Below are 26,847 nucleotides of genomic sequence, written 5' to 3'. Positions count from 1 at the left end.
TACGAAACGTATAGTTAAATATCCAGGATTTTTTTTTATAGCTGTACTAGATTTTCAACTGCAGAACACGCACGTGTAAAAGGGTACATGCGCGCGCCAGACACGAATGGAAACCCCCGTATGACTAAGCGCGTTCAAATAATGTTGCATTATCACAAACATTTGCATATGCATGAATTCTGAAAATTTGTACCCAAACATATATATACCCATATATAAAACGCCATGCAATGTCAGAGGCAGTTTAATTATAATTGTAGCGACGTTTGCATGATTAGTATATAAGTATATCCAATCACCTGGAGAAAAGTAGAATCTCTTTCAGTGTAAGATGCAGGTAAGTACTTGAAGTGGGAACGTCATTCATTCATTCATTCATTCATTCATTCATTCATTCGTTCGTTCGTTCGTTCGTTCGTTCGTTCATTCATTGCGCACAGCCTCATAGAGAAGGTATAGGCACGATGTCAAAAGGAATGTACAAAATGTGGGTACCAACCTGGGTCCTCTTACTAATTATATTTTAAAATGAGTCTGCAAAAGTTATTAATAATTAACGGCAACTTATGGTCACTTCTTTTCTCTCTTTTCCTTAATTTCTTTTTGCACCCCAAAAAAATGGTTTTTAAAATAAACACTTGAATTGCTTTGCCGTTTTATATCTAGTGATATTAATCAAAAAATGAACGTATCATATTATTGTAATTCACATGCATCTCCAATATCATTTTTTGCATGATATACATGTATAATTTTTCAACTGTACACATTATTCCATTTGTCTATACATGTATTAATTGCAAATTTGCTTTGCTCGATCGATAGTATTTTCCATCGTTGTACATTCATTTTATCAATAATAATCTTTTCAGTAAAAAAATGATAATCAGCTCTGTGCGATTTTCATATTGATTCACATACATGTATTCATGACTCAGTCTTTTTACTTCTTTTAAAAAGATACATTTTACACAAGAATTTAACAAGTCATTTTACAAAAGAATAAGAATTTTTTTTTTCAGCAATTATGAATTTCGTTGGTAATAATTAGTTTTGCCTGCTGTGCAACATTGAGAGAGGGAGAGAGAGAGAGAGAGAGAGAGAGAGAGAGAGAGAGAGAGAGAGAGAATCATGTAATGCATACATGTATGGGAAAATTAACATAACCTTCATGGGAGGCTGCATATTGCTAAATATGAACCACGTAATATACGGATATATATATGATAATATCCCCCCCCCCTAAAAAAAGGAAGAATTTGTCATTTTATAATTTAATCTCAAGACGATTAGTTACAATACATGGATACTGGTATTGTATTCAAAGGGCATTTAATGAGTTTGTGACGTACGCGATACGGATTTATATTTATAACTGGCCTTTAAAGCGCTACAAGAAATCAATATAAGAACAGGAAAAGAACTTGACAGTGTACACATGGTGTACTCCGGGTCGAAAACCAGTACACCGCAACACGGCAAGCACTGGGGTAGAAAACCAGTACTCTGTGTGTGCTGAAGTGTTGCGAAGGCCAGTCTTATACAATCTGTGTCCACCTGCAGGTTCCGTGCCTGTGTTTCATTAATTAAGATCGTTGATTGCACACTGAGTAATGAATTAGAAAAATTATAATTTGAGGGATATTTGACTGCATTACTTCACTATGCCCGAGGTAGGTACATGTATATTATGCATGTGTACATTCGTAATCGTTGAGCCTTATGAAAGATGAGGATGCTCTATGAATATTTACACGTAGATGGGTTAATTAGAGGTATTAATCAATTGTATGCGTCTGTATTATATCGCTACTGTGTAAAATAGATATATGGCTGTTGCCTATTTTAATCATAGGATTTAAATTTCGATCGTCAACAGTGCTTGACATTATTTTTGTTTTTTTTATTTTGATCCAGCTGATATATTGCGCAACCTGTGCCGTGTTTTCAAAGAAACAGATCAATAAAACTTAAAACAAAAACTAATTATAATAGATCTAATGATATATCGGTTTATTTAAAAGTAATATCTATATGCTGAAACATCTAAATTCCCATGCATTATTGGAAGTTAGGCTTAAGCTCTACTGCAGTAGCACTCTATGTGGTTCAGCATCCGTTGGAAATAGAGTTATTCCCCTTGGCAACAAATCTTTTTTTTTTTCATCTCCATTTCGATGATGATATTACAGGTAACGTTAGGCAAATCATGCCATTATTTTAAAATGACTACCGTCTTTTAAGCCTAACGTTAGATGAATTAATTGCCACATTAAATTTTAAATCCAAATGCTGCTTATAAGTCCAACATTAAATATTTAAAGAACACCGGTGACCATGTCATAGGCCTAGAATCTCTTTAACACTTACCCTATGTCCAGTTAGCACGATTGATTTTTCTTTAGAATTGAATTGTTTGACTTTTGTATTGAATTGAAAGTGTGTATTTCAGTGAATAAATTGAGTTTATAATGCATTCTGTAATGTTTGTATTCGCTGTTCAAATTTGCCAAAGATTCCATATGGAGAGAGAGAGAGAGAGAGAGAGAAGAGAGAGAGAGATTGTATTAGATTTCTTCTCTTAAATTTTCTCAAAGAAAAAAATTTAATGACCACTTTTTTTTATTGCAGGAAAAATCAAACAACAAAGTAGCTCCTCTAGATGGTAAATATCATTTTATGGTATAATTTTCTTTAAAAAAATGTACACATATGCCATCATGGCATAAGATCATTGAAACAAACAGTTTGAACATTTAACAACATACCATTATTTTTAGCTAACAAATTAAAGCAAGGCTATGGTGAGACAGCTTTAGTGTGGATTTGTGCTAAAGATCAGCTTTATTTTTCACAATGTGCATAAAACTGGTGCACTGCAATTAATTCCCAAATGTTCTTAATTGTTTGAGATATTTGTAGCTAATTTTCTAAGCTACCCAATCAAACAACCATTGCTTTAATCATTTTGAGTTGATTGAGTTACAATTGCAAAAAAATTAGATCAAAGTTTAAGATTGGTATGAAATGCTGCATGCATTGAAATGCAAATTTTATTTGTTACAGTAGCACGTCAGGATAAACGTCAGGATAAAGTGATTACAATATATATATCAGCTAGGCTTTCAGCAGTCTGGGTTAAGTTTGAAATAAATGCATCCATGTTTCAAGAACTCAACCTAATAAACTTCCTGATTTGAGAAAAAAAGTTATGCTGAGTCATGTATGGATACTTTGAAAGATGCCCTTTTTTGAAAAAGTTCAACTGCATTTATTGATGCAAAAAATAAAATTATTGTTTGTTTGGAATTGCCTCCCGCCTCATTGAAATACCCCTTGCTGATAAAATTTTAATTGCAAAATATTAAAAACTTTTTTTTTAGTATGGAAATTTTTATTTTTTACCCATTTTTGATGAGTCAAACATCCAGGTGTGAAAAATTACAAAAAATGTCCCCCCCCCCTCCCTCCCAGGTCTAGAAACCTCCAGGCGGCAATTCCAAACAAACATTTTTTAAAGAAATACCTGAATTCATTATGTTATTTGTCCATGTTTTATACACCCTGTACAGACAACGTTGAATCAGAGTTACCACCCTTAGAAAACGGCTCTCCTCGCAAAGAAGGGATATTACCAGCAAGTCTTCCACCCATAGGTAAGAGGAGATGGTAGCTGAATGCAATACTATTCATTCGTGATCCCTCTGAAAGCCTCCCAATTGTAAAAATTTTAAAAAAATATATCCAAAAAATTTTCTGTTTCCAATTTAAGAAAAGTTCCCTTTAACTTGAATCAGATTTTCTTTCTATGGTTGAAAGGGGTGGCAAAGGGGCAATATAATGATGAAATGGGAAAGTGGGAAGGGGGGGGTAAAAGGACGGGAAAGGAAAGGACGGAAAGGGTTTTGAATACAAATTAAGGACTAAATTGGAGCGAGAAAAGCTATAAGTGTATGAGTCTTCTGAAAATCATGTAAATTCGAGAGTCTATCTGTAATAATTAACATGATTCTTTTATGGTGCAAGATTATGATTTGATCAGATCTTTACTGACGCAATGGTCCTTGCAGCTCATGGTAATAATTCAGTTATTTTTTTTGATATACCGTGTTTATGATATAATATTGCTTTTCATCAATTACAGTGGTAATGATGAGCAAATAAATACATAATTATATATTAATCACATGTATTGATGGTATATATTTCTTATATATATACACATGTACTTTCAATGATCACATAACTCCCTGGCATTTTGACAGAAAAAGGAAAAAAGACAAATAATTTGTCCCCCCTTCCTCCAATTGGTGAGAGTGGTGGTAAGTTCATGTAGGGTCAAGGTCAAGGGTCGATCTTTGACCCGGGATGGTGACCTTTGTAGAAAAGCACCCTATACTTAGAACAATTTCTGTACCTAGATCTTCGTACTAAGGCGATATACTATGTGAGGGCTATGGTGGATGTTGAACTTATTACTAGGTGTATTACTTACAATGGGTGATTTTGGACGGTGTTTTTACTTCCAAATAGCTAAAATTTTAAAGGTGCAAAAATTTAACTTTTGCATTTTAAGAAAAAATAGGAAATTGCCAGTATTATCAGTACACGTGGCAAAATATTAATGAAATGATATTACATAAATCGCATAAAATTGACAACACCTGCCAAAGTTGCACATTTTATGGTATAATTCAATGTATATATATGTAGATAAAAGTATAGATTTGACATCCTTCTTCAATTCATCTTTAGTGTAAACTAAAACCTTATGTTTTATTGTACATATACATCTATACGTCTATGGTATATGATGTATTTGTACAATATACTTCATCACTTGAGATTCCTCAAGGTCTTTATATCTTATTTAAATTTTGGTTACTTAATATGTAATTATTTCGTTACCATTTGATACATTTGTTACTCATGATTACTTAGCTGTCTTGGATGGTAATATAATAAATGAAAAAAATAAATATATATTTACCTTGTTTCAGTTATATGCTGTAAGACACACCAATTTGAGTTGCTCAGCTTTTCATGAAATTATTGGGTTATAGGCTTCAAAATTGATTCGTAATGTTATCACCGTCAAAGACAGCTGAAAATGTAAATATTTCACTATCAGGACAAAAAAATTATAAGAATAGATTTTTTGTTTGAATTTTTTTCTTCATTCTTTTCCTTGTGTGTCATCTATGCTCGCTGCACTGCAAAGCTCTGAAAACTAACAATTTAGCATTTAGGAATATTACTTGATACCAACTTTCATTTCTACTAATTTAACTGTTGTGAAATAATCTCCCTGTATGATTTATAGTGTATATTGATCGAAAGGCATCATGACCTTTTATTACTCATATAAATTTTGACTGAAGTGCACACACAAGCACAGCCTTATAGATTTGTTGAGAATTTACGGCTTTCTCCGAGATAAAAATCTGTATAATTGATAGTCCCATGCATATAACAAGTCTAAACCCCACTCAAAGAACTAGGACTTTTAGCTTAATCAGCAAAATCCATTTAATACCAATTTTCATGAATTTTTTTATTAATCATTTATTTTTTTAGCAGCTAAATTGAATGTTTAAGTGTAAATTGATACAATTAATGGCCACAAGTTTGCATGTTCTGGAAACTATGATTTTTTTTTTTTAGAACTACTTCAACAAAAAATTATCCCCAATAATATTACTCATGGTATTACAGGAACCACAGTGACTTTGTTATCTGCACCTAATTTTTTTTTTTTAGACTATGTGAATGAATAAAAATCATAGGGAGGAAATAATTCTGAATTGATTTATATGTCTATGTGTCTTTTAATTTCCTTAATTTACTGAAATATAATTAATAAATCAATATTTGTCAACAAATTTTTAATTGTTGGAGATCATGCAGTTATCCAACAGCAAGTGAATTAAAGAGAGTAACAAAAATACTACATATATATGTACAACTCTCGGTAGTACCGGTATACCTTATTTTAAGCATGTACCGAATTCCTGATTCCAAATTTTATTATTAAATATTGTGAAAGTATTAAAATGTGAGGAACAATTATAATACATGTAGTTAGTAATTATAGCTACCATACTTTCAGAAAAAATGAAAAAGAGATTTTAAATTCTACAAAAAACCACTTTTTCATTTACAGCACTTATATTACAGTAATGCAGTACTGTATTCAGTGTTAATTTTGCCCTGTGTTATTTTCGCTCTTAAATCTTATTTAATTTATTTTAACTTATTATTAGTTATTTAAAAATTGTTTAAAATTTGCCTGGTCTACAATTGCCTGCTGACAACGATGGCGGAAGGGGCGAAAAATCAAAAGAAAAGCGAACATTTTCCTGTGATTACTGTATTTCCTCCATGAACATGTAAATTCAAAGATTAATATAACCGGTACTTAAGGTGGCTCACTACACCGTGAAATATTTTTTCAAATCAGCAGAAAATTACTTGATTATGATAGATATCATAATGGATAAGAAGTATTTAAGTCTAATAGGCAAAAAAATGCGCAATTTTGGAAGAAAAATTACATTTACAAAAATTTAATTCAGTTAACATGAACAAAAAGCTCCAGGCAGATTCGAACTCATGATCTGCGATTCAGAAGCCCAATACTTTAACAACTGAGCTAACAAAACATTTAAATCGCGATCTTGTGACGTAGTGTTTTAAAAAGTATAAGTTTATGTGTAGTTAGATAAATGATAAAATCTTGTGTGTATATTAAATCTCACTGACAGATAAAAAGGATTTGGAAAATGGAACAGATGTGGCTAACGGAAAAGTAGTGGATGAAGAAAACAAAAGTACAAAAGATGGCGAGAAGGAAGAGAAGAAAGAGGAGCAGAAAATGGTTGGACCTTTAGAAATAGTGAGTAAAAAAATCCATTCGATTTGTATTCCAAGTAGGGTATTTTTAAAATCCTTGTGTGTAGGAAAAAATTGGAAAACGTGCTGTCTTTTGTTTATTTTTTTAAATTTTTTTGCAAATTTTATTCAAAGAAGAAGTAGGTATGATATTATAACAGTGCTTTACATTTTGGCGGATTTTCAATTCAAACTAAGATGATCTATATACATGTACTTGTAATAAGAACATGCTGGCACTTTAGTGTTATGAACAAAACACTGTATATAGATTGTATTATATATATTATACATATATATTATACATATTATTTATACAGTTGTGTGATAATATCTAACACCTCTTTGTTACAGTTTAAGTACGGGACGTGCTTCGACTACTTCCTGATGTTCGTCGGCTCTTTCTGTGCCGTTTGTCACGGTGCTGCCCTGCCCTCCATGATCATCGTTTTTGGAGACATGACAAACACCTTTGTGAACTCTGGCATCTACTACAACTGGCTCCTCAGTATATCAGCATACCTAGCAACTGTTAGCATAACAATAGCACAGGCCGTGTCAGACCCAGCCATTCTCAAGTAATTTTGTATTTTGATTATCATATCAACCTCATTTTCATATCAATTGCCTCCTCCTCCTCCTCCTCCTCCTCCTCCTCCTCCTCCTCCTCCTCCTCCTCCTCCTCCTCCTCCTCCTCCTCCTCCTCCTCCTCCTCCTCCTCCTCCTCCTCCTCCTCCTCCTCCTCCTCCTCCTCCTCCTCCTCCTCCTCCTCCTCCTCCTCCTCCTCCTCCTCCTCCTCCTCCTCCTCCTCGTCCTCCTCCTCCTCCTCCTCCTCATCATCATCATCACCATCTTCATCATAATCATTCTCTACATCATCATCAGGATCATCATTTTCGTAATTGTTTATCATCATCATCAGCAGTAGTGTGCAGCAGAAGCAGTTTCATGATCAAGCCATCATCATTCTTCCACCATAGCCACAACAATGTTCATCAACATCATCATCATTGTATCGCAACTACATGTATTTTTTCTCTTTAGAAACAAATACAGATAATTATGTGGGCGGGGGGGGTTTGTGCCATATTTTGTCTTTTATAAATTGTTTTTCTTGGATTTTTTTTCAGCACTAATACACACAGAACAGCCCTTCAGGCGTCTCCCTACAATGTTACAGACTTCAGTGCTCTTGATAAGGCTGTATCTGAAGATCTACTGGAGACCATGAAAGTCTTTGTATATTATTACATAGGTAGGTCATGCAAGGTCATAGAAAAAACTATGAATTATATGAAATTTTATATGCTTTGAATGCAGCAACTTACAATATTTTGCTGAAACTATACCATTGAAAAGCTGTTAAGAGGGCTGGATTGAGCTATAAACTATTACCAGTATTTAGTAAAGAACACTATTATAGGTATTTAGTAAAGAATAAATAGATACATTTTACCATTTAAATTTGGGTATTTTCATATTTTTTTATATAGAGCTCTCCATCTTATGGAGATCAATACAGTCTAAAAATGGCCATGACCACCGAGCCCTCTTAATCATATGAAATATTATATGTCTTGAAATTACCCATTGTGTCTCTCTATCCATACAGGTATTGGTGGAGGGGTCCTGGTATTCGGATACCTCCAGCTTGCCTGCTGGGCGACGGCCGCTGAGAGACAGACACACAGGATCCGGATTGCTTTCTTCAGGAACATCATGAGACAAGAGATTGGCTGGTTTGATACTCACGACTCCGGGGAACTCAACACTAGACTTACAGGGTGAGTAAAGTCCTCATATTAAACAAGTCAGTGTGCATAATTAGTCAAGAAAACAAGTCATAAGAAAATTCAACACTAGACTTACAGGGTGAGTAAAGTCTGCATAGCAAGTAGCAAGACTGAAAGTTAATAGGACAAGTTACATGTATATGAAACTCATCACTGTGAGTAAATATTTCCCATAACAAGTTACTGGACATAAATTTGATAAAGTTGACAATTCACTTAGAAACTTAAACATGTGACAAACACGGTTGGTATAATTCAAAAACCAAGTCATTTATTTGATAAATGTACCTATATCTGATCAAAAGTACAAACATTTTCAACCTGTTGAAATTTTTTTACACATTCAGTACTTTCAATACTGTGATTCTAGAGATGTGAACAAGATCCAGATGGGGATAGCAGACAAGATGGGGATCTTCTTCCAGTGGATGTCTTCATTTATCGTTGGGGTGATCATCGGCTTCGTGTATGGATGGAAGCTGACCCTGGTCATTCTGGCCTTTGGTCCGCTGATCATGATAGCCGCCCTTATTCAGGATAAGGTAATTAAGGGGGCTTATGACCATTTTTATACCATATTAATCTCCTTTAGATGAAGAGCTCTGTATAGAGATATAGAAAAATATTCAATTTTTTAATTGATCTGAAATATTTGAACTTTTTCTATGCTAAATGTATATGGTAAAAATTATTATATTTAAAATCTCCACGCAAATCTAATGGGTAATTTTTTTAACATCCAGCTTCTTAAATACACATATATATGCGAATATATTCGATTCAAGATATTTTTTGAAATATCTAACAAAAGTGGAAAGATCTAGACTTGCTTAAGTTGAGAAATGTACAGGATGACAATATAATCGCAAATCTTTAGTGATGAAGAATAAAAGCTGGTGAAACACATACAGTTATCTAACTTATTCATGATTTTATAGCAGTTAAAGCTACCTTCTAAAAACTTTTGAGAATTCACTCTGTTTGATTAAATGGGGGAAAAAATAATTTTATGACTGTATTAAGAAAAAATTAATACTGAGAATGTCCGGAAAAATTCTGAGTCATTTCTCCATCAGTCTTAGACTTATAGGCCAAACAAACAATTTTAAAAGCCTACGTTAATGTCAAATCCTTGACTACATTCTCCTTTGATCTTCATTGTGTAAATTAAAGGTCTTCTGTATTATTTTTTCTTTATCAGAAATATTTATTAGTGTGTAGTAAGTGCCCTTAGCGACCTACTTTTATCATGACACCCAAAACTTTACAAAATGGTGATTTAAAAGTATTTAATCCAGCTTGAATATTGTTTTGTCTAGTAGTGAATCGGATTTAGATCAATTGATCACCTGTTAAAACTTACATGTGGGTGTCCAATTCCTGAATTATTGTAAATTTCCACTCTAAAAAATTTTCTGGTCACCATTGCATCTGTAATTTACAATTATTTCTAATTCATATTTTAGATAATTTTTATATGGCAATCAATGAAATTAGGAGTACACATACTACGTACAAGATATTTTTCAAATCTACCGGTAGATTATAAATCTTTTACTACATAAAATTTGCATGTTAATTTTACAATAGTTCATTAATAATTTTCTCTTTTTATTGAACAATTGACCAGATGATTTCAACAGCATCTTCCAAAGGGCTGGATGCCTACGCTAAAGCAGGGGCGGTGGCAGATGAAGTGCTGGGGGCCATACGGACCGTGGTGGCTTTTGGGGGACAGGATAAAGAGTGTGAGAGGTAGGGAAGAGAGAGAGAGAGAGAGAGAGAGAGAGAGAGAGAGAGAGAGAGAGAGAGAGAGAGAGAGAGAGAGAGAGAGAGAGAGAGAGAGAGAGAGAGAGAGAATCAGACAGACAAATTGACAGGCAGACAGACCGAGACAAGCAATGAAAGAATTAATGGAAATGTCTTGGTTATGCAAAGAAGATATATGGTATATGTAAATATTCATCTATACATGTATATCATGAGAAAGAGAGAGAGAGAGAGAGAGAGAAAGAAAGAGAGAGAGAAAGAGAGAGAGAGAGAGTATATGTTCAAATAATCATAAATATAAACATTGATTTACTAGGTGGTGCAAAAGAATAGAGGGTGCATGATAATGTTATTTATTATTAAAATAAGAAAAACACTACGTCATCAGATAGCAACTGTTATGTATCTATGATAAATTTTTTCATTGTAGGTACAGTAAACATCTGAATGATGCCAAGGGATCTGGGATCAAGAAAGGGATCACAGTGGGATTTTCTATGGGAATCATCTACTTCATTGTGTTCTCCGTCTATGGGTTTGGTTTCTGGTACGGTGCCAAGATGGTGCGGGAGGATGACGATTACAATCCAGGAAATGTCCTCATCGTAGGTTTTTTCCCCGTCCCTCTTTATTCTCAATATAATACTAGGATTGTTGTTGACTATTGATATTAACAGATCTCTCACGTGAATCATAAGAAATTCTAAATACTTATTAAGGTAATAAGGGACACCTGTGGATATTAATGGGAACAAAAGTACATTATAATCAAAATACTTTCACCATTTTAAAATTTTACAATATTTGACCATATATATTTTATATATATGTTTTAAAGTTTTCGGAAAGGTTAAAATTGATAAAAAAAAAAAAAAAAAACCCCGTTGGAACTCATGACTTACAGATTTGTAGTTAACACTCAAACCTATTGCGCTGCACTGTTCAGTAATTTTTTTTAGCAAGTTTATAAAATTATGCTTGATTTTATTATGTCAATTGTAAGTATCTATCACAACATGGAGGTGTCCCATACCACCTTAATCACTCCTATATCTGTATTTCTATTTCATTCAGCCTTTTAATACAATTAATGCAAATATTCTTATTGCCCTTTAAAATGTAATGCATAAAAAAAATAAAGTTATTGCATGTACCGTACATGTAATACATGTTTGAAAATTTTATTACATATCTGGTTTATCTCAACAACATCAATGTGCAAACATTATAATTCACAGTAAACAAATGATAATCCACTAATCTTTTTTCCATCAGGTGTTCTTCAGCATCATGATAGCAGCATTCTCTCTGGGGTATGCCACGCCCCCTCTCGGCAAGTTTTCAGAGGCCCGAGGGGCCGCCTTCAATGTGTACAAGATGATTGACAGTGTAAGTTTATCTAAATATGTACTAGTTTGCTTGAAATGTATTTAACCAATAATGGTTTTTTTTACTGGTTTTCTACTCAAACTCTGTTTTTACCGCGAACTCCCTCATAGCATGAGTTCTTTATGATTAATTTACCTTTTGGAGTGGTTTTCTGCTCATTTAGTCATACATTTATGCATTTCAAATAAAGGTTAGGTCCCTAATATCACAAGTTCCTTGATGATTTGCTTTATTGACTTGTTCTAAAGACTTGATACCTTACACAATTATTTAAGTTCTTATGTTGATAAGAATGGTTTCCCTGTTTTAGGTACCTGACATTGATTCTGCTAGTGACGAAGGTTTAAAACCGAAGGAAATGCTGGGGAGTGTGGAGTTACGGAATGTGAAGTTCAGATATCCCGCCCGACCAGAAGTTCAGGTAAGACGGAAGGCAGTTCACAGGGTTTTTGAACACTTTTGAATTGCACATGACAGAAAATGATTCGTATTATAAAACTAGTCTTAAAGATTTACTCATTTGTAATGGAAATTTTATCATTTATTTAAATGATTTTACTGTTCTTCCCTTTAATAGCCTTAGCTAACAAAAAAATACTTCATTTGTAAGTGTTAGAAGGTTAGAATGATTTTTCCCCCATTTAATTCACTAATAAATACCTTAAAGGTCAAACTCTCAAGTGAAAGTTATCTCCCTTATAAAAAGAGTCATTGTACCTTTTTATTCACGTATTCTATATTATCCTTTCATTCATTGTTCTGAAATTTGAACAAACACTCAAGTGAGAGTATTCCTCCTTATAAATATAGGATCTCTCATGATTTGCGATTGTATATGATTTTTATCCAACGAGTTGTGTGTTTTCTATCCCCGAGCCTTGGCGAGGGGATAGAAAACACACAACGAGTTGGATAAAAATCATATACCATCGCAAATCATGAGAGATTCTTTTTATCACATGTTTTACGAAGTATTTTGTTAATCCCAACTTTTTCTGTAAAAATTGTGATTGTGAGCCGCACAACACATTATTTACAACACGTCAACAACGTTACGCATGGAAAAAAAGTTCCTTAAAGTATAACAAACATACATTCATTTTCGAACATTTTTTTAATGAATTCATGACAAATAACTGAAACAACATTAAATGTTTAAAATTTATGTCTCAACACCCCTCAACTGAATTAATTATTTACTTTTTCATTCTACGTCAATCAACCGTCTAAACCTACGTAATGATTAACTATGACGTCACGTGGCGTAAGAACACACAGTGGAATATCAAAAATTTATCCCATGAGTGATATCCACCGTATATTGGGATAAACATGTGATAAAAAAGGATTTTTTACACCTTACAATACCAGTATACATGTATCTATATCATCCTTTCACTCAGGTTCTAAAAGGTGTTTCCCTAGAAATCAACAGAGGGGAGACGGTGGCCCTGGTGGGCTCCAGTGGCTGTGGTAAGAGTACCATCATACAGCTTCTACAACGCTTCTACGACCCAGAGGAAGGAGAGGTAAGTCTTGGTTATACAGTAGATTCCTTATTTTACGTGAGTACTTAATTTCGCGGTTCAACGGTATTACTAGTATACCAAATCGCAATAATATGAAATTGTGAAGGCTTTTTATCATAATTCCATACAGTTTTTTTCTTTCCAAAAAATAAAAGTGAGATTTTAAAATCCGCGAGCTATGCTTCTCACGATTTGACATGGAATTTTACAGTATCTATTTTCAACTCTTATAATATTTGACTGCATTCTAGCTTATGATATCAATTAGAATTTCACTAGGTCAAGTTTTTACACTGATTTGGACAGTAGTTTACATTTATTATATGCATTCTCCATGTTTCACTTTATAAGATATTGTTAAAATTCAAAATATAGCTAAATTGTGTCAAATCAATAATACCTGTACTGATTAACCTCAAAGTCATATTGTAATATCATGCATGCTTGTCTGCCCAATTAAGAACACTCATTTATAAAGAATGAAACTTTACATGATCATTTATAAATCTGTTACTTGCATCATCTGTTCTTCATTGACAACTTGTGTAGGTCTGTTTGGACAACAACAATATCAAGTCCCTGAATCTGAAATGGCTGAGGACACATATCGGGATTGTCAGTCAGGAACCTGTTTTATTTGCTACAACGATCGCCGAAAACATTCGCTTTGGGAAAGAAGACGTCTCAGATGAAGAGATGATCGCTGCATGCAAGATGGCGAACGCTCATGACTTCATTGAAACTCTACCTAATGTAAGGGAAAATGACATCAATAAGTGAGGGATGTAATGGGAAATGACATCAATAAGTGAGGGATGTAAGGGGAAATGACATCAATAAGCGAGGGATGCAAGGGGAAATGACATCAATAAGTGAGGGATGTAAGGGGAAATGACATCAATAAGCGAGGGATGCAAGGGGAAATGACATCAATAAGTGAGGGATGTAAGGGGAAATGACATCAATAAGTGAGGGATGTAAGGGGTAATGACATCAATAAGCGAGGGATGCAAGGGGAAATGACATCAATAAGTGAGGGATGTAAGGGGAAATGACATCAATAAGCGAGGGATGCAAGGGGAAATGACATCAATAAGTGAGGGATGTAAGGGGAAATGACATCAATAAGTGAGGGATGTAAGGGGTAATGACATCAATAAGAGAGGGATGCAAGGGGAAATGACATCAATAAGTGAGGGATGTAAGGGGAAATGACATCAATAAGTGAGGGATGTAAGGGGAAATGACATCAATAAGCGAGGGATGCAAGGGGAAATGACATCAATAAGTGAGGGATGTAAGGGGAAATGACATCAATAAGCGAGGGATGCAAGGGGAAATGACATCAATAAGTGAGGGATGTAAGGGGAAATGACATCAATAAGTGAGGGATGTAAGGGGTAATGACATCAATAAGTGAGGGATGTAAGGGGTAATGACATCAATAAGCGAGGGATGCAAGGGGAAATGACATCAATAAGTGAGGGATGTAAGGGGAAATGACATCAATAAGCAAGGGATGCAAGGGGAAATGACATCAGTAAGTGAGGGATCTAAGGGGAAATGACATCAATAAGTGAGGGATGTAAGGGGTAATGACATCAATAAGTGATGGATGTAAGGGGAAATGACATCAATAAGCGAGGGATGCAAGGGGAAATGACATCAATAAGCGAGGGATGCAAGGGGAAATGACATCAATAAGTGATGGATGTAAGGGGTAATGACATCAATAAGTGATGGATGTAAGGGGAAATGACATCAATAAGCGAGGGATGTAAGGGAAAATGACATCAATAAGTGAGGGAGGAGGTGGAGGTTGATTTTATAGAATGTGTTTATTTTTTCATTTTAAGAATTGCATATGGAAAAAAAATTGAAGACATTTATTATTATTAAATCATATTTTATTGTGAGTATAAAGTCATTCATTTTAATCTCTCCATTTGGTAGAAATTCAAACAAAAGATTGCTTGAAATTAGTTTTCATCTATATTTCATTTGTGATTTGTCAAAAAACACTTGACATATTATTTATTTGTAGCAGATAGATTTTGTCATTTTTATAATATCTGTATACTGTGAAATCATCATTGTTCGTAGGGGACCAATTGCCAACGAATTTACATTCCCTCAAACCTATACACAATCACTTGTTTAATATTTATTAAAATTATCCGGATTACACAACAAACAAAATTACGTCCCCATAAACCAGTAAAATTTTGGCTACCCATGAACATTGACCCCCCACAAATAATAATGGTTCCACAATATACAGTATATTCAGGGTTTTTTTCACGTGTCACAAAATTTGCAAAAATGGGGAAAGAAAATCTGATACTTTTTATTTGCGTCAGTTATTTTTTGTGATTTGAACAGTTTCTTTTAAAAAACGATATAGGATATAATTTCTGCGTATTCAATTATTTGTGATTTTAAAGAGATTGCGAAAAAAGTGAAAATTAAATAATCGCGTAAACCAGATATGCGATATAACCCTCTTGTTACACTAATTTCCCATGGAAAGTATATTACAGAGTGTGTTTCTTTCTTCATAGAAATATGAGACACTGGTGGGAGAGAGGGGGGCCCAGATGAGTGGAGGACAGAAACAGAGGATCGCTATCGCCCGGGCCCTGGTCAAGGACCCCAAAATCCTGCTGCTGGACGAGGCCACCTCAGCTCTGGACACGGAGAGTGAATCGGTCGTACAGGAGGCATTAGACAAGGTGAGTTACTAAATTTAATGTTGCTGACAAGTTGAAGTCATAAGACAATATTTCTTAGTACCTCAGTACATAAGGCAATACTTACATTTGCAAATATGTTTCCTTATATGAATCTATAGAATAACGAAAACATTCTGTGTGAACTTTTTCATGACTTCACAGTAATTATTGCACGAGCTTATCGCTTGTTGGTTGAATTATTGTAATAAAACATAAAATCTTGTCAATTTTAACAATTCTGAACAGTTTGCCTTTTTCAAATGCAAATATAAGTAATAAACAGTAATGTGAAAAAGTTCACCAGGATATGAACTTGGTTGGTGTATCCATGATCAAATCTTCTAAGAAGCCATTCAGTCTTCACAGGATTTGATCGCATGACCAACCAAGTTCATATCTGGATGAACTTGTTAACATGCTGTTTATTTGTTAATTAAACATGGTGGGGTGCAGAGTCAAGGCTACTTAGCTCAATATTGTAGTCTGATGAGGGACACTGGAGGAGTTAGACCAAGTGAATTACTATTAATCAATTTTATTCAATTAAATCAATGTTACTATATTTGTGATGCAAGAGGTCTTAAACAGGATGAAAGTTCATGAAAGAAAATAAATACTATAGATTGGCAAATAATCACGATGGTTTTAATTTCACTATGTTCGCGATTTAATATTTTCCCGCAAAATTAAACCCATCATGAATACTATCATTAGTTTTAAAAAACAGTTCTATGCTTATTTTCTGATCAATTGATTTTTAAGCCGCGTGAAATTAAAACCATCGCGATTGATACTTAAAATTAATAGAAATTGTAAAATGTGAACACAGTGGAATTTAAACGACTTACAGTACATGTGACAAAATCGGGTTTATTGAAGGCCATTTAAGTTACATTATGCACATTGTTAGAGTAGATTTACGGTTGCACAGAATTTCGTTCAACTTCAAAGCAAAACTATGATACAAATCTATGACATTTTCCTCTCCTATAGGCCAGTGCTGGTAGGACCACCATTGTGGTTGCCCATCGACTTTCCACCATCAAAACCGCAAATAAAATTGCTGGTTTTGTGTCAGGCGAGCTTAAGGAGATGGGAACCCACGATCAGCTGATGCAGAAAGGGGGCGTGTACGCAACCCTAGTCAGCATGCAGGCAAGTTAATTTCGTGTAATTTCCTTGAAAGTACAGTCAAAACTTTGTTATCTCAAATTATATGGGAATGTTAAAAAACTTCAAGATATCCAAGTATTTGAGCCATCAAGGGTAAAATATTTTAAAAATAAGTGGTTGGTTCTAGCTTACAAATCACTTTGACATATCCATTATTTTCGAGATACCAGTGTTCCAACTGTATTTCAAACTTAAGAGGAGTTTAAAAGTGTATTTTCCAGTTGCATTATACAGTTTTTCAATGAAGAAATGAAATTTATATCTAAGATATTCTTATGATTTTATTTCATTTTTTAGACTAAAAATCAAACTGTGGATGAAGAAGGTGAGGATATTGAATAATTTCATATCAAGTCATAATCCAAGCACTGATATACATATTTACTGGCATATAGTTTTGTACTAATATATCCTCATGGTATAGACCATTAATTCAGACTCTGAAGACTGATAATTTTTGAATTCCAAGTATATTTAAATCACATGTAGATTAAAGCTGTATTGTTTAATTTGGAATCCCAAATTTTGATTAGTTTCCAGCCATGCTGTTTAATTTTCATAAAAAAATAAATTTGCAAGTAGACAGCAAGAAAAAACTCAAGGATTATTATACTGTGAATCATTTAAATTCATGAGGGCCAATTTTCGTGAATTGTTGTTTTTTTGCTTATTGGTGGGGATGTAATTTCGTGGATGGGTTGGTTTTCAGTTTTGGTAAGAAAGGTTTCTCTTTCAAAACTTGTTTTCGTGGAGGACGCAAATTCGTGGGGGAGGGTTTCCCACGAAAACCACGAAAATTGAGCCACCACCTTTATTGTTTTTCCTTTTTTTTTGAGTTTCATTGTCTATGAAAAGATAACTTGATATTTGTAAATATCAGAATTATCACATTTTCATAAATGCTTTTTGTGTGCAAGAATCAAAAAATACATATTTTTCTTTTAAAAAATTGGTTCATGAAATAGGACAGTACAGCTTTAATGTAGTTTTTAGTTTACATGTGAATTGTATTGAAATACAAAGTTGAAAAATTTGTGGCTAGAGTTCAAAGTATGAAATTTTACAATGCATAATTCATGTATTTTAATTGTTCTCCCTACTGCTAAAAACTAAAGTTATATTGTATCTATACATATACTTACATTGTAAAACATTTTTAATTAGATTTAATGTTTAATATAATTATTTTCTAGTGTATATATTTGGACATGCGTGAAAAAATATTGTAAAGTTGGTCAAAAAAATTATTTATAAATGAAACAAAACTAGAAAAATAATTTCCATTTTTTTTAAATTAAAAATCTAATTAACTTGTTCCTTTCATGGGTCATTAAATATTTCATTTTTAGCATCTGACATTTCATGTACTAAATTTTCTCCATTTTTGCCTTTTTTCCTCACACAAATTACTAACATTTGGATGTCCAAAATCAGCAAAAGAAGGTAAGAGTTCAACCATACATAACAGGAGAAATTTGTTTACAGTTGTATTGTATTGACCCTAGATACTAACTGACCATTAATCTGTCTCATCAATAAAAGCAAGCATTCAAGTATAAATTAATCTTTAAAATTTATCTTTATACATGTATGTGGCATCCCCCCTTTATTTACTGCATATTGAATTCAATATAAAAATTCTCAGCTGAAATTTTTCATAAAAAAAATTCAAATTGAAATTAAATATGATTTTCAACAATAAAGTTTAGAGTTACTAGATGTTGACATTTTATCCAAGTGTGAGTATAGGGTCATTGTCAATAATTTGGTTCAATCAGTTTGAGTTATCAACTAAAATAATGCTACATGTTCTAATGGATGATCTCCGTTAACTTAATTCAACAGCATGTTGGGTTTAAGTAACGGTACATTATAGTAAATTCTACAACTCCTCGTAACAAATGTATAGTTGTGTAAACCATTACATGGTCCTTGTAGTTGGACTTAAAATTGAATCATGTACTAAGTAAATAAGTAATTTATTTATTACATGTTTAGTGACATGTGCATATTATGTACCATCTTCGCTAGCCAAGGGTTTCTGATCCGCACCGCTTCTCACATTCGTGAGAAACGGTGCGGATCAGAAACCCTTGGCTAGTGAAGATGATTATGTACTACAATTGTGCTGTATACAATTATCAATCAACATTAATATTGTGCACCTGTTCCATTGGGCCTATAATTTAGTCACGTTTGGTTATATCTACAATTACAGTTTATCACGAGTTATACAAGTGTATAATTATTAAATTATATTGAGTTATGGTACATATTAAATTATAATGTTATATCACGGTGAATATCAACAAATGAATAAATTATCTATGAAGAAATTGTCTCTGAATTGGGAATGCTTTTAAAACAAATTTTGATAATTGTCTATATATGGCTCATTAAATATGTAAACACATATTGTCTATCACATATCATGTATTTTCATCTCATTCAATGAAGTTGGTGAGTATATATGCTTGGATATCATTGTTGTAAATGCATGGGTGTCTGCTAAAAGAATGCAATAAGATTATCAAGTAAAAAAAAAAGAAAAAAGAAACATCAAGTCAACAAATGCTTCAATTGCAAGTAGTAGTTATAAGGAGAAATGCTAATTCAAATCCGCGCCAACTTGTTCAAAAATAATTTCCCCCAAATATCCTACACACCAAATATATATACGTTTACAGTATTGTGTACAAAGTATTCTAAGGTTATATCAAAATATACAGGTACAAATGATTTTTCAAACAATTTTAGATATGATACTTACACAGTAAACCAACTTTTATTTGCCGTTGATAAAATTTTGCGGGATTCATGAGAGCCTCATTGTTGTGCATATTTCTGGCCGCAAACCAGCCCTTGTCATATGGTTGTAATAACAAAATGGGTCTGTATAAGGCTCACTCACGAAAATTAGTTGAAGCGAATCAGTTTATCTCCGGTAAATCGCAAAATAATGTCATCGCTATTAAAAGTTCGTTTACCGTTTGTATACATAATGCTTTCATTCATTGTGGTGCTTAGTATTTCGTTTGTCAATACATGTATGTACATAGATGTACAAGTACTAAAATAGTACTGTAGAAAGTTAAAACAGGAATCAATACTATCGTTTCAAGAATACATGTATTTGCTTTGAAAAAAGAATTTTATTCAATAAAACCGTGCATGAAATCACTTTCCAGTGACGTTGTAGATTTTGAAATATTCTTATAAGGAGGAATTTCTGAAGGTCATTCTTTAAACAGTTTTCTATATTTTCTTAAGTTCTTGACTTGGAAGTAAATACTTAATCAGTTTGATAATTTTACAGAGGAGGAGTTGATTGCAGAATTTGTGGGAATATCAAAAGAAAAGACAACACTAGAGAAGGGAGGTCATGCTCCTGGTGTCAAAAAACTACCAGCCAAGGAGAACGAAACCAAGGAAAAGGACGACGACAAAGATAAGGTCAGCTATTGAAGCAGGATTTAAAAACTTTAAATTTTGAAAAAAATTTAAAAGTGTTGACAAACATTTTTTTCTAATAATTGCGCTGTTTAAGAGAAATTTTAAGCTATTTTTTTTTTTTTAAAGTTCAGTGAGTAAAGGCCAAGAGCTTTGGAAAAGCTATATTAAAAAAAACATTCCATAAATTCTGATATAGTTTTTGTTCAAATCTGTTGTTGAAATTGAATCATTCCATGAAAATGACAAAAATATTTTAAACAACTTGAATTTTTTATCTAGCAAATGAATTAATCTAACAAAATAAAGAAAACTGGATCATTTTTTACAAGCTATAAGTAAAAAAAAAAAATTGTGAAAAAAAAATTGTGAATTTGAATTTAACAGAAAGATGAAAAGAAGGAGGAGGATGAGGCCGGATTTGGGCGGATCATGAAGATGAACGCCCCGGAGTGGCCCTACATCCTACTAGGGAGTCTGGGGGCCATCATGAACGGAGGAGTACAGCCAGCATTCGCCATCATCTTCTCTGAAATTCTTGGAGTAAGTTTACAGGATCTTAATTTGAAATGTTTGATGGATAGTTGTGAGTATGTTTGTGTGTGTGTGTGTGTGAGAGAGAGAGAGAGACAGACAGACAAACACAGAAAAAGAGAGAGAGAGAGGTCATAATTACCTACAGTAGAGATGATCATCTGCATAAAACAATCCATGAAGATTAAATGATATTTGCATATCATGTAAATACCTGCATAAATGCTGCTTTATGCATGCATGTCATATGATAATTGTTATAATACAATACTTGTATGAAAGTTCTAAAACTAGCTAAAAGATATTTTCATTATCAGCCTGTGTCATTGTTCTGTATATGTGTTAATTAAGTCAACAAATGTTACATGTTGTAATGTTAAGTTGCTAATTGATGAACCTCCATTTCAGACATTTGCCATTACCAGTACGTCAGAACAGGAGGATAAGATGTTGATGTGGACCTTGTTGATGGTTGGAATCGGCGTCATCAGCTTTCTGACCTTCCTTACTCAGGTAAACATTGCTGTCCAAAAAAGTTTCACTTTCCCCATGGAATGTCAAATAAAAGTTGAACAACTGCATGTATTTAATGAGTGTCAATAGCAAATGCAGCATACGCTGAATGATCTATATACATTAAAGTTTTGAATTCTCTCTCTCTGTCTCTCTGTGTCTATCTTTATTTTTCTCTGTTTCAATTTCTCCCTCCCTCTCTGTCCCTCTCTGTCTCTCTCTCTCCATCTTTATTTTTCTCTGTTCCAATCTCTCTCTTTCTCTCTCTCTCTCTCTCTCTCTCTCTCTTTTCATATTTTTTTCTGTCTGTCTGCAATTCATGACACAAATCATAAAAAGCCTTATTTCCATCTCCTAGGGATATTGCTTCAGTGTATCTGGTGAAAACTTAACCATGAGACTCCGTCAGTCGTCATTCCGAGCATTGATGAGACAGGACATGGAGTACTTTGACAATCCAAAGAACACGACAGGTGCCCTTACCACCAGACTGTCCACAGAGGCCGCAGAGGTCCAGGGGGTGAGGCATTTATGTAATATATGTATATTTCCAGTGTCTTTTTTTATATCACTACGAATTGATTTTGTAATGTACAGTGCAATACATTTCATCAATGAATGTTTTAATGTTTAATCGTGCATTTAATGAAAATTACATAAGTAATACTTCATAAATATTAATCAAGAGGTAATACATGTACTTCATAAATATTAATCAAGAGGTGGTACATAATAGGGCGCAAACTGCTATATGTTAATTTAAACATTTTGTTTTTGTGATATATAAGTTTTAATTAAATTTATTCTTTAATAATTAATTTTTAAGAATTTGTTAAGCCAATCAAATGACATGATACAGCCAGAATTAGACTTTAATTTGTGCACATTTTGTCACAGGCCTCAGGAGCCCAACTCGGCACCATGCTACAGAACTTTGCCAACATTGGTACGGGCGTCATCATCGGCTTCGTCTACGGCTGGCAGCTCACTTTGGTCATCCTGGCCTTTATCCCCATCATTGGAATAGCCGGCGTCCTACAGATGCAGTTGTTGGAGGGAGTTTCTGGTAACAGCATTTTGTTCTCAAATGTCAATGCTAAAATCTATTCACTAGTTTTAAATATCTACCGTAATTAGCGTCAAAAAATTTATGCTCTAATGTTTTATTAAAACCCATATCTTCTTTTTCCCCCTCCCCCCAAATGACTTCTCCTAAACCAATTTTTAAATTTATCAGTCTTCAAGGTTAAAATAATTAATAAAACATCTCTTCGATGTCAAAAGCATTGAGTTAACTATTAACTTTTCCATGTGAAAGAATCAATTTAACTTTTCATAGTGTAATACACTCTTCATGCTAAAAAAAACCACAAATTTTTCACTCTTCAAGGTCAAAACAAAGAGGCTTTGGAAGAGTCAGGGAAGACTGCAACAGAGGCGATAGAGAACATTCGTACAGTGGCGAGTCTGTGCCAGGAGGAGAAGATGCTGGACATGTACCGCGAGCAGCTCGAACCGCCCTACAAAACCGCCCTCCGCAAATCTCACCTGACCGGTATTGCCTTCGCCGCGTCCACGGCAGTCATGTTCTTTGCCTATGCCACCGCCTTTTATTTCGGGGCCTACATGATCAAAGAAAATGAGATGACCTATACTGAAGTGTTTCTGTAAGTCACTTGAATGAAAGAGAACGGGTTTATAGGATGACATATTGATGTGTTTCAGTCTGTAAGTTGAAAAAAAAGGGGTTTTTAGATCACCTTTGAAAAAAATTTTGAGGGATGGATGAGGGTTGGGGTAAATGGTTCGCCAACATGGGATTGTATGATTGGAGGACCGTATGTCGTCTGACCAGTATTTGACTGGTATGCTTGACAGTTAATTCATTCCGTGTGCACTTTACCCTCTCAGTGGCCTTAAGTGGATAACTTGATATTATCCTGTTTAAAGATTAATATGTATTATTACAACAAATTGGCCCATTGGTAATATCAGAGCTTTTTATATAGCGTTTTTCTCTACCCAAAGTTGACATTTTTGGGTCTCTGACTTGCTTTCAGAACATACATAAATAGTTGGCCTTGTGGAAAAATATTGCAATTTGATATTTATATAGTTTAATAAATTTTAAAGTTTCAGAAGTCATATATTTTGTCAGTCTCATCTTTACGCTGTTGAAAAAGGACATTGAATTCACAACTTTTAATCGATGGAACATAAAATTGACTTTTTCAGAGTGTTCAGTGCCATAGTGTTTGGTTCCATGGCCATGGGAGAGTCCAGCGCCTTCGCCCCCGATGCAGCGAAAGCCAAGAAATCAGCCTCCCTCATCTTTAAACTGCTGGACAGAGAGCCCAAGATTGACCCTTACTCCGAGGAAGGAATCAAAGTTGTAAGTCCCCTTTATGAATTTATCATAGTAACTAATTACTAGTAAGATTGACCCTTACTCCGAGGAAGGAATCAAAGTTGTAAGTCCCCTTTATGAATTTATCATAGTAACTAATTACTAGTAAGATTGACCCTTACACTCCGAGGAAGGAATCAAAGTTGTAAGTCCCCTTTATGAATTTATCATAGTAACTAATTACTAGTAAGATTGACCCTTACACTCCGAGGAAAGAATCAAAGTTGTAAGTCCCCTTTATGAATTTTTCATTTTAGTCACTTATTACTGGGTAGATCATCGATATATAATTTTTATGTGATATTATTACAATGGACTTCAATATCTCTTTCATGAAGACATGTGCTCCAATTGTTCAAGTATGTAGAGCTTTTATTCTAGACTAACTCATTTTTGTCAGAATATTTAGAATGCAGTACAATGTATTTTCCATCAAGATCAGTTTGCTAACTGAAGATAGAGTAGAATTACCTCTCTTAGTGAACAGCGTTCTCACCAGGAATTCACTCAACACTATACTTCTCCTTGTAGGACAACTTCACCAGTGCTGTATCATTCCGAGACGTCCACTTCCGCTACCCGACCCGGCCCGACGTGGAGGTGCTGCAGGGTCTGAACTTGGAGGTGACCCCTGGGGAGACCCTGGCGCTGGTCGGGGCCTCAGGCTGTGGGAAGAGCACGACCATGCAGCTGTTAGAGAGGTTTTACGACCCAGAGTCTGGTGATGTGGTAGGAATATTTATTTGCTTTCAGTGTTTTTTTTAACGTAATATTGAATTTAACCTGTATGTGTTTACCGGTAAACAATATGGTGTTGAAAATAAATTTATAGATATAATAATAAAATAATTTAATTAACCTGAGTGTATGTATATCACCACCAATTCATTAAAGGGATTTTTTTAAATTTCCAATTATAGATTCTGGACAAGATTCTTGTGAAGGATCTAAATGTCCAATGGCTGCGTAAACAGATCGGAATCGTGTCCCAGGAACCAGTACTGTTTGACTGCAGTATCGCTGAGAACATAGCGTACGGGGATAACTCCCGAGAAGTTCCGATGGCAGAGATTATCGAGGCTGCCAGGAAAGCCAATATACACGAGTTCATCTCTTCACTTCCCAATGTACATCATTCATTTCGAATACCTTTCACAATTCTGAATCTTATTTTATTTTTAATTTACAAATCTGTAAAATCTAAATAGGCGTAAATAATTAGCTTAATTTGAGGTGTAGCTTACATAGAGGGATCTATGAATTAATTAATGCAAAATAAAAACAAAATGGAGAAAGGATAATTTCATGTAATCTTATTTTTCAGGGCTATGATACTCTTTGTGGAGACAAAGGGACACAACTCTCCGGAGGACAAAAACAGCGAGTGGCGATCGCCCGAGGACTGGTCAGAAATCCCAAGATTCTTCTGCTGGATGAGGCCACATCTGCCCTCGATACCGAAAGTGAAAAGGTTGTGTAACTTTTCTCCTTTAACATCAGACAGTTTAAAGAAACTTCTGTTGAGATCTATTAAGTTGTGAGTTGGAAATAGCATTCAGTTTTCATTGTCAACCATAATCTCCATGGATTCTCTCCATTGATTCTGTGCACTCTTCACACAAACCTGTTTCAATCTCTTTTGATAATTATACAACAGTGTAATTTTGCCCCATTTCTCATTTGTCCTTCAACACTTGCAAATGGTTTCTCCTCATTTTGAATTTGTGCAGATAATGACATATATGATAGACACTCTTCCTAACGAACACTGAAATTTTAAAACTGTTTTGAATTTGCCCAGTCTTAAAATTGTCTGCTGACATTGAGGAGAAAAGTGGCAAAAATAAAACAGGAGCAAATATTTCCCTGTATACAATATGTAAAATAAAATGCTTGTAAACACACTTTTCTGGGAATGTATATGTTCACATATCTTAAATTTTTCATAAAATTTTAGATCGTACAGGAAGCTCTGGACAAGGCGCGACAGGGAAGGACATGTATCGTCATTGCACATCGACTGTCCACCATCCAGAACGCCGACAAAATCTGTGTCATCAAACACGGCCAAGTGGCGGAGCAGGGTCGCCACGGAGATTTAATGTCCAAACAGGGAATTTATGCTCGACTAGTCAACACTGCAAATAAACGTGGGAAGAGTTGATTTTAATATTATATGACTAAGAAATAATAGGGAACTCCATTTTCTGTTGTTCTCATGACTCAAACAGAATGTAGGAGTTTTTGTTGATTTCCAAGATATTATTTTTTTTAAAGTCGAAAATCAAAATTTTTACTGTGTTTGAAACTAAAGTACCTGTAAACAAACATGTGTCACATTTGTCTTTAGAATATGATAATTTTTCATTGTATGTTAGTTGATGTTTTTATTTTGTGTTGTTTTTTTTCCCTTTTTTTGACTAGAGATTTGTGATGATAAAAAAGATATGAACTAGATTTTTACAGATTAATAAATATCCTAAAGTGAAAAAAAATAATTTTAAATATATTTTCATATATTAGTAGTACCTTTGCTTACATGCAGTAGGTACTAATAACATCAATACTAGTTCACTTATTTTAGAAAAAGGAATCTTTTAGAAAACACTATAGCCCATTTTGACATACCTCTACACTCAACTCCCTACAATCAATCCCCCCCCCCC

The 26,847-nt window shown here is 34.0% G+C and overlaps 1 protein-coding gene across 8 annotated transcripts; it reads left to right on the top strand.

Annotated features, from left to right (window-relative positions):
* Nucleotides 1–316: 316 nt before the first annotated feature.
* LOC105317612 (ATP-dependent translocase ABCB1) lies at nt 317–26,847 on the top strand. Of its 8 annotated transcripts, none has more exons than XM_066073372.1 (29): nt 317–337; nt 2,632–2,665; nt 3,573–3,656; nt 4,266–4,322; nt 6,765–6,895; nt 7,246–7,469; nt 8,022–8,146; nt 8,504–8,675; nt 9,055–9,226; nt 10,315–10,439; nt 10,885–11,059; nt 11,730–11,843; nt 12,154–12,264; nt 13,247–13,372; nt 13,922–14,125; nt 15,934–16,104; nt 17,098–17,259; nt 17,575–17,602; nt 20,594–20,730; nt 21,115–21,270; nt 21,670–21,774; nt 22,133–22,294; nt 22,672–22,840; nt 23,165–23,441; nt 24,010–24,166; nt 24,713–24,910; nt 25,102–25,308; nt 25,506–25,652; nt 26,139–26,847. In XM_066073372.1, exons 1-29 carry the CDS (start codon nt 332–334, stop codon nt 26,343–26,345), a joined length of 4,143 nt encoding a protein of 1,380 aa, XP_065929444.1. In that variant the 5' UTR covers nt 317–331; the 3' UTR covers nt 26,346–26,847. The 8 variants fall into 8 exon arrangements, with proteins under 8 accessions (XP_065929444.1, XP_065929446.1, XP_065929448.1 ...); XM_066073371.1 differs by lacking the exon at nt 317–337 and adding an exon at nt 1,413–1,673 and having other exon boundaries at nt 4,266–4,319; XM_066073370.1 differs by lacking the exon at nt 317–337 and adding an exon at nt 1,413–1,673.

The sequence above is a fragment of the Magallana gigas genome, chromosome 10 (assembly GCF_963853765.1).
Source record: "Magallana gigas chromosome 10, xbMagGiga1.1, whole genome shotgun sequence".
In the NCBI taxonomy this organism is placed as follows: Eukaryota; Metazoa; Mollusca; class Bivalvia; order Ostreida; family Ostreidae; genus Magallana; species Magallana gigas.
Note: the sequence above shows the minus strand (reverse complement) of the source record. Positions and strands in the feature narration are given on the sequence as shown.

Bases quoted from the DNA above. Each gene is read 5' to 3' on its own strand.
- LOC105317612 (XM_066073370.1), top strand. The intron at 3,657-4,265 runs GTAAGAGGAGAT...GCATTTTGACAG, and splicing joins AGCAAGTCTTCCACCCATAG to AAAAAGGAAAAAAGACAAAT. The intron at 12,265-13,246 runs GTAAGACGGAAG...CCTTTCACTCAG, and splicing joins CCGCCCGACCAGAAGTTCAG to GTTCTAAAAGGTGTTTCCCT.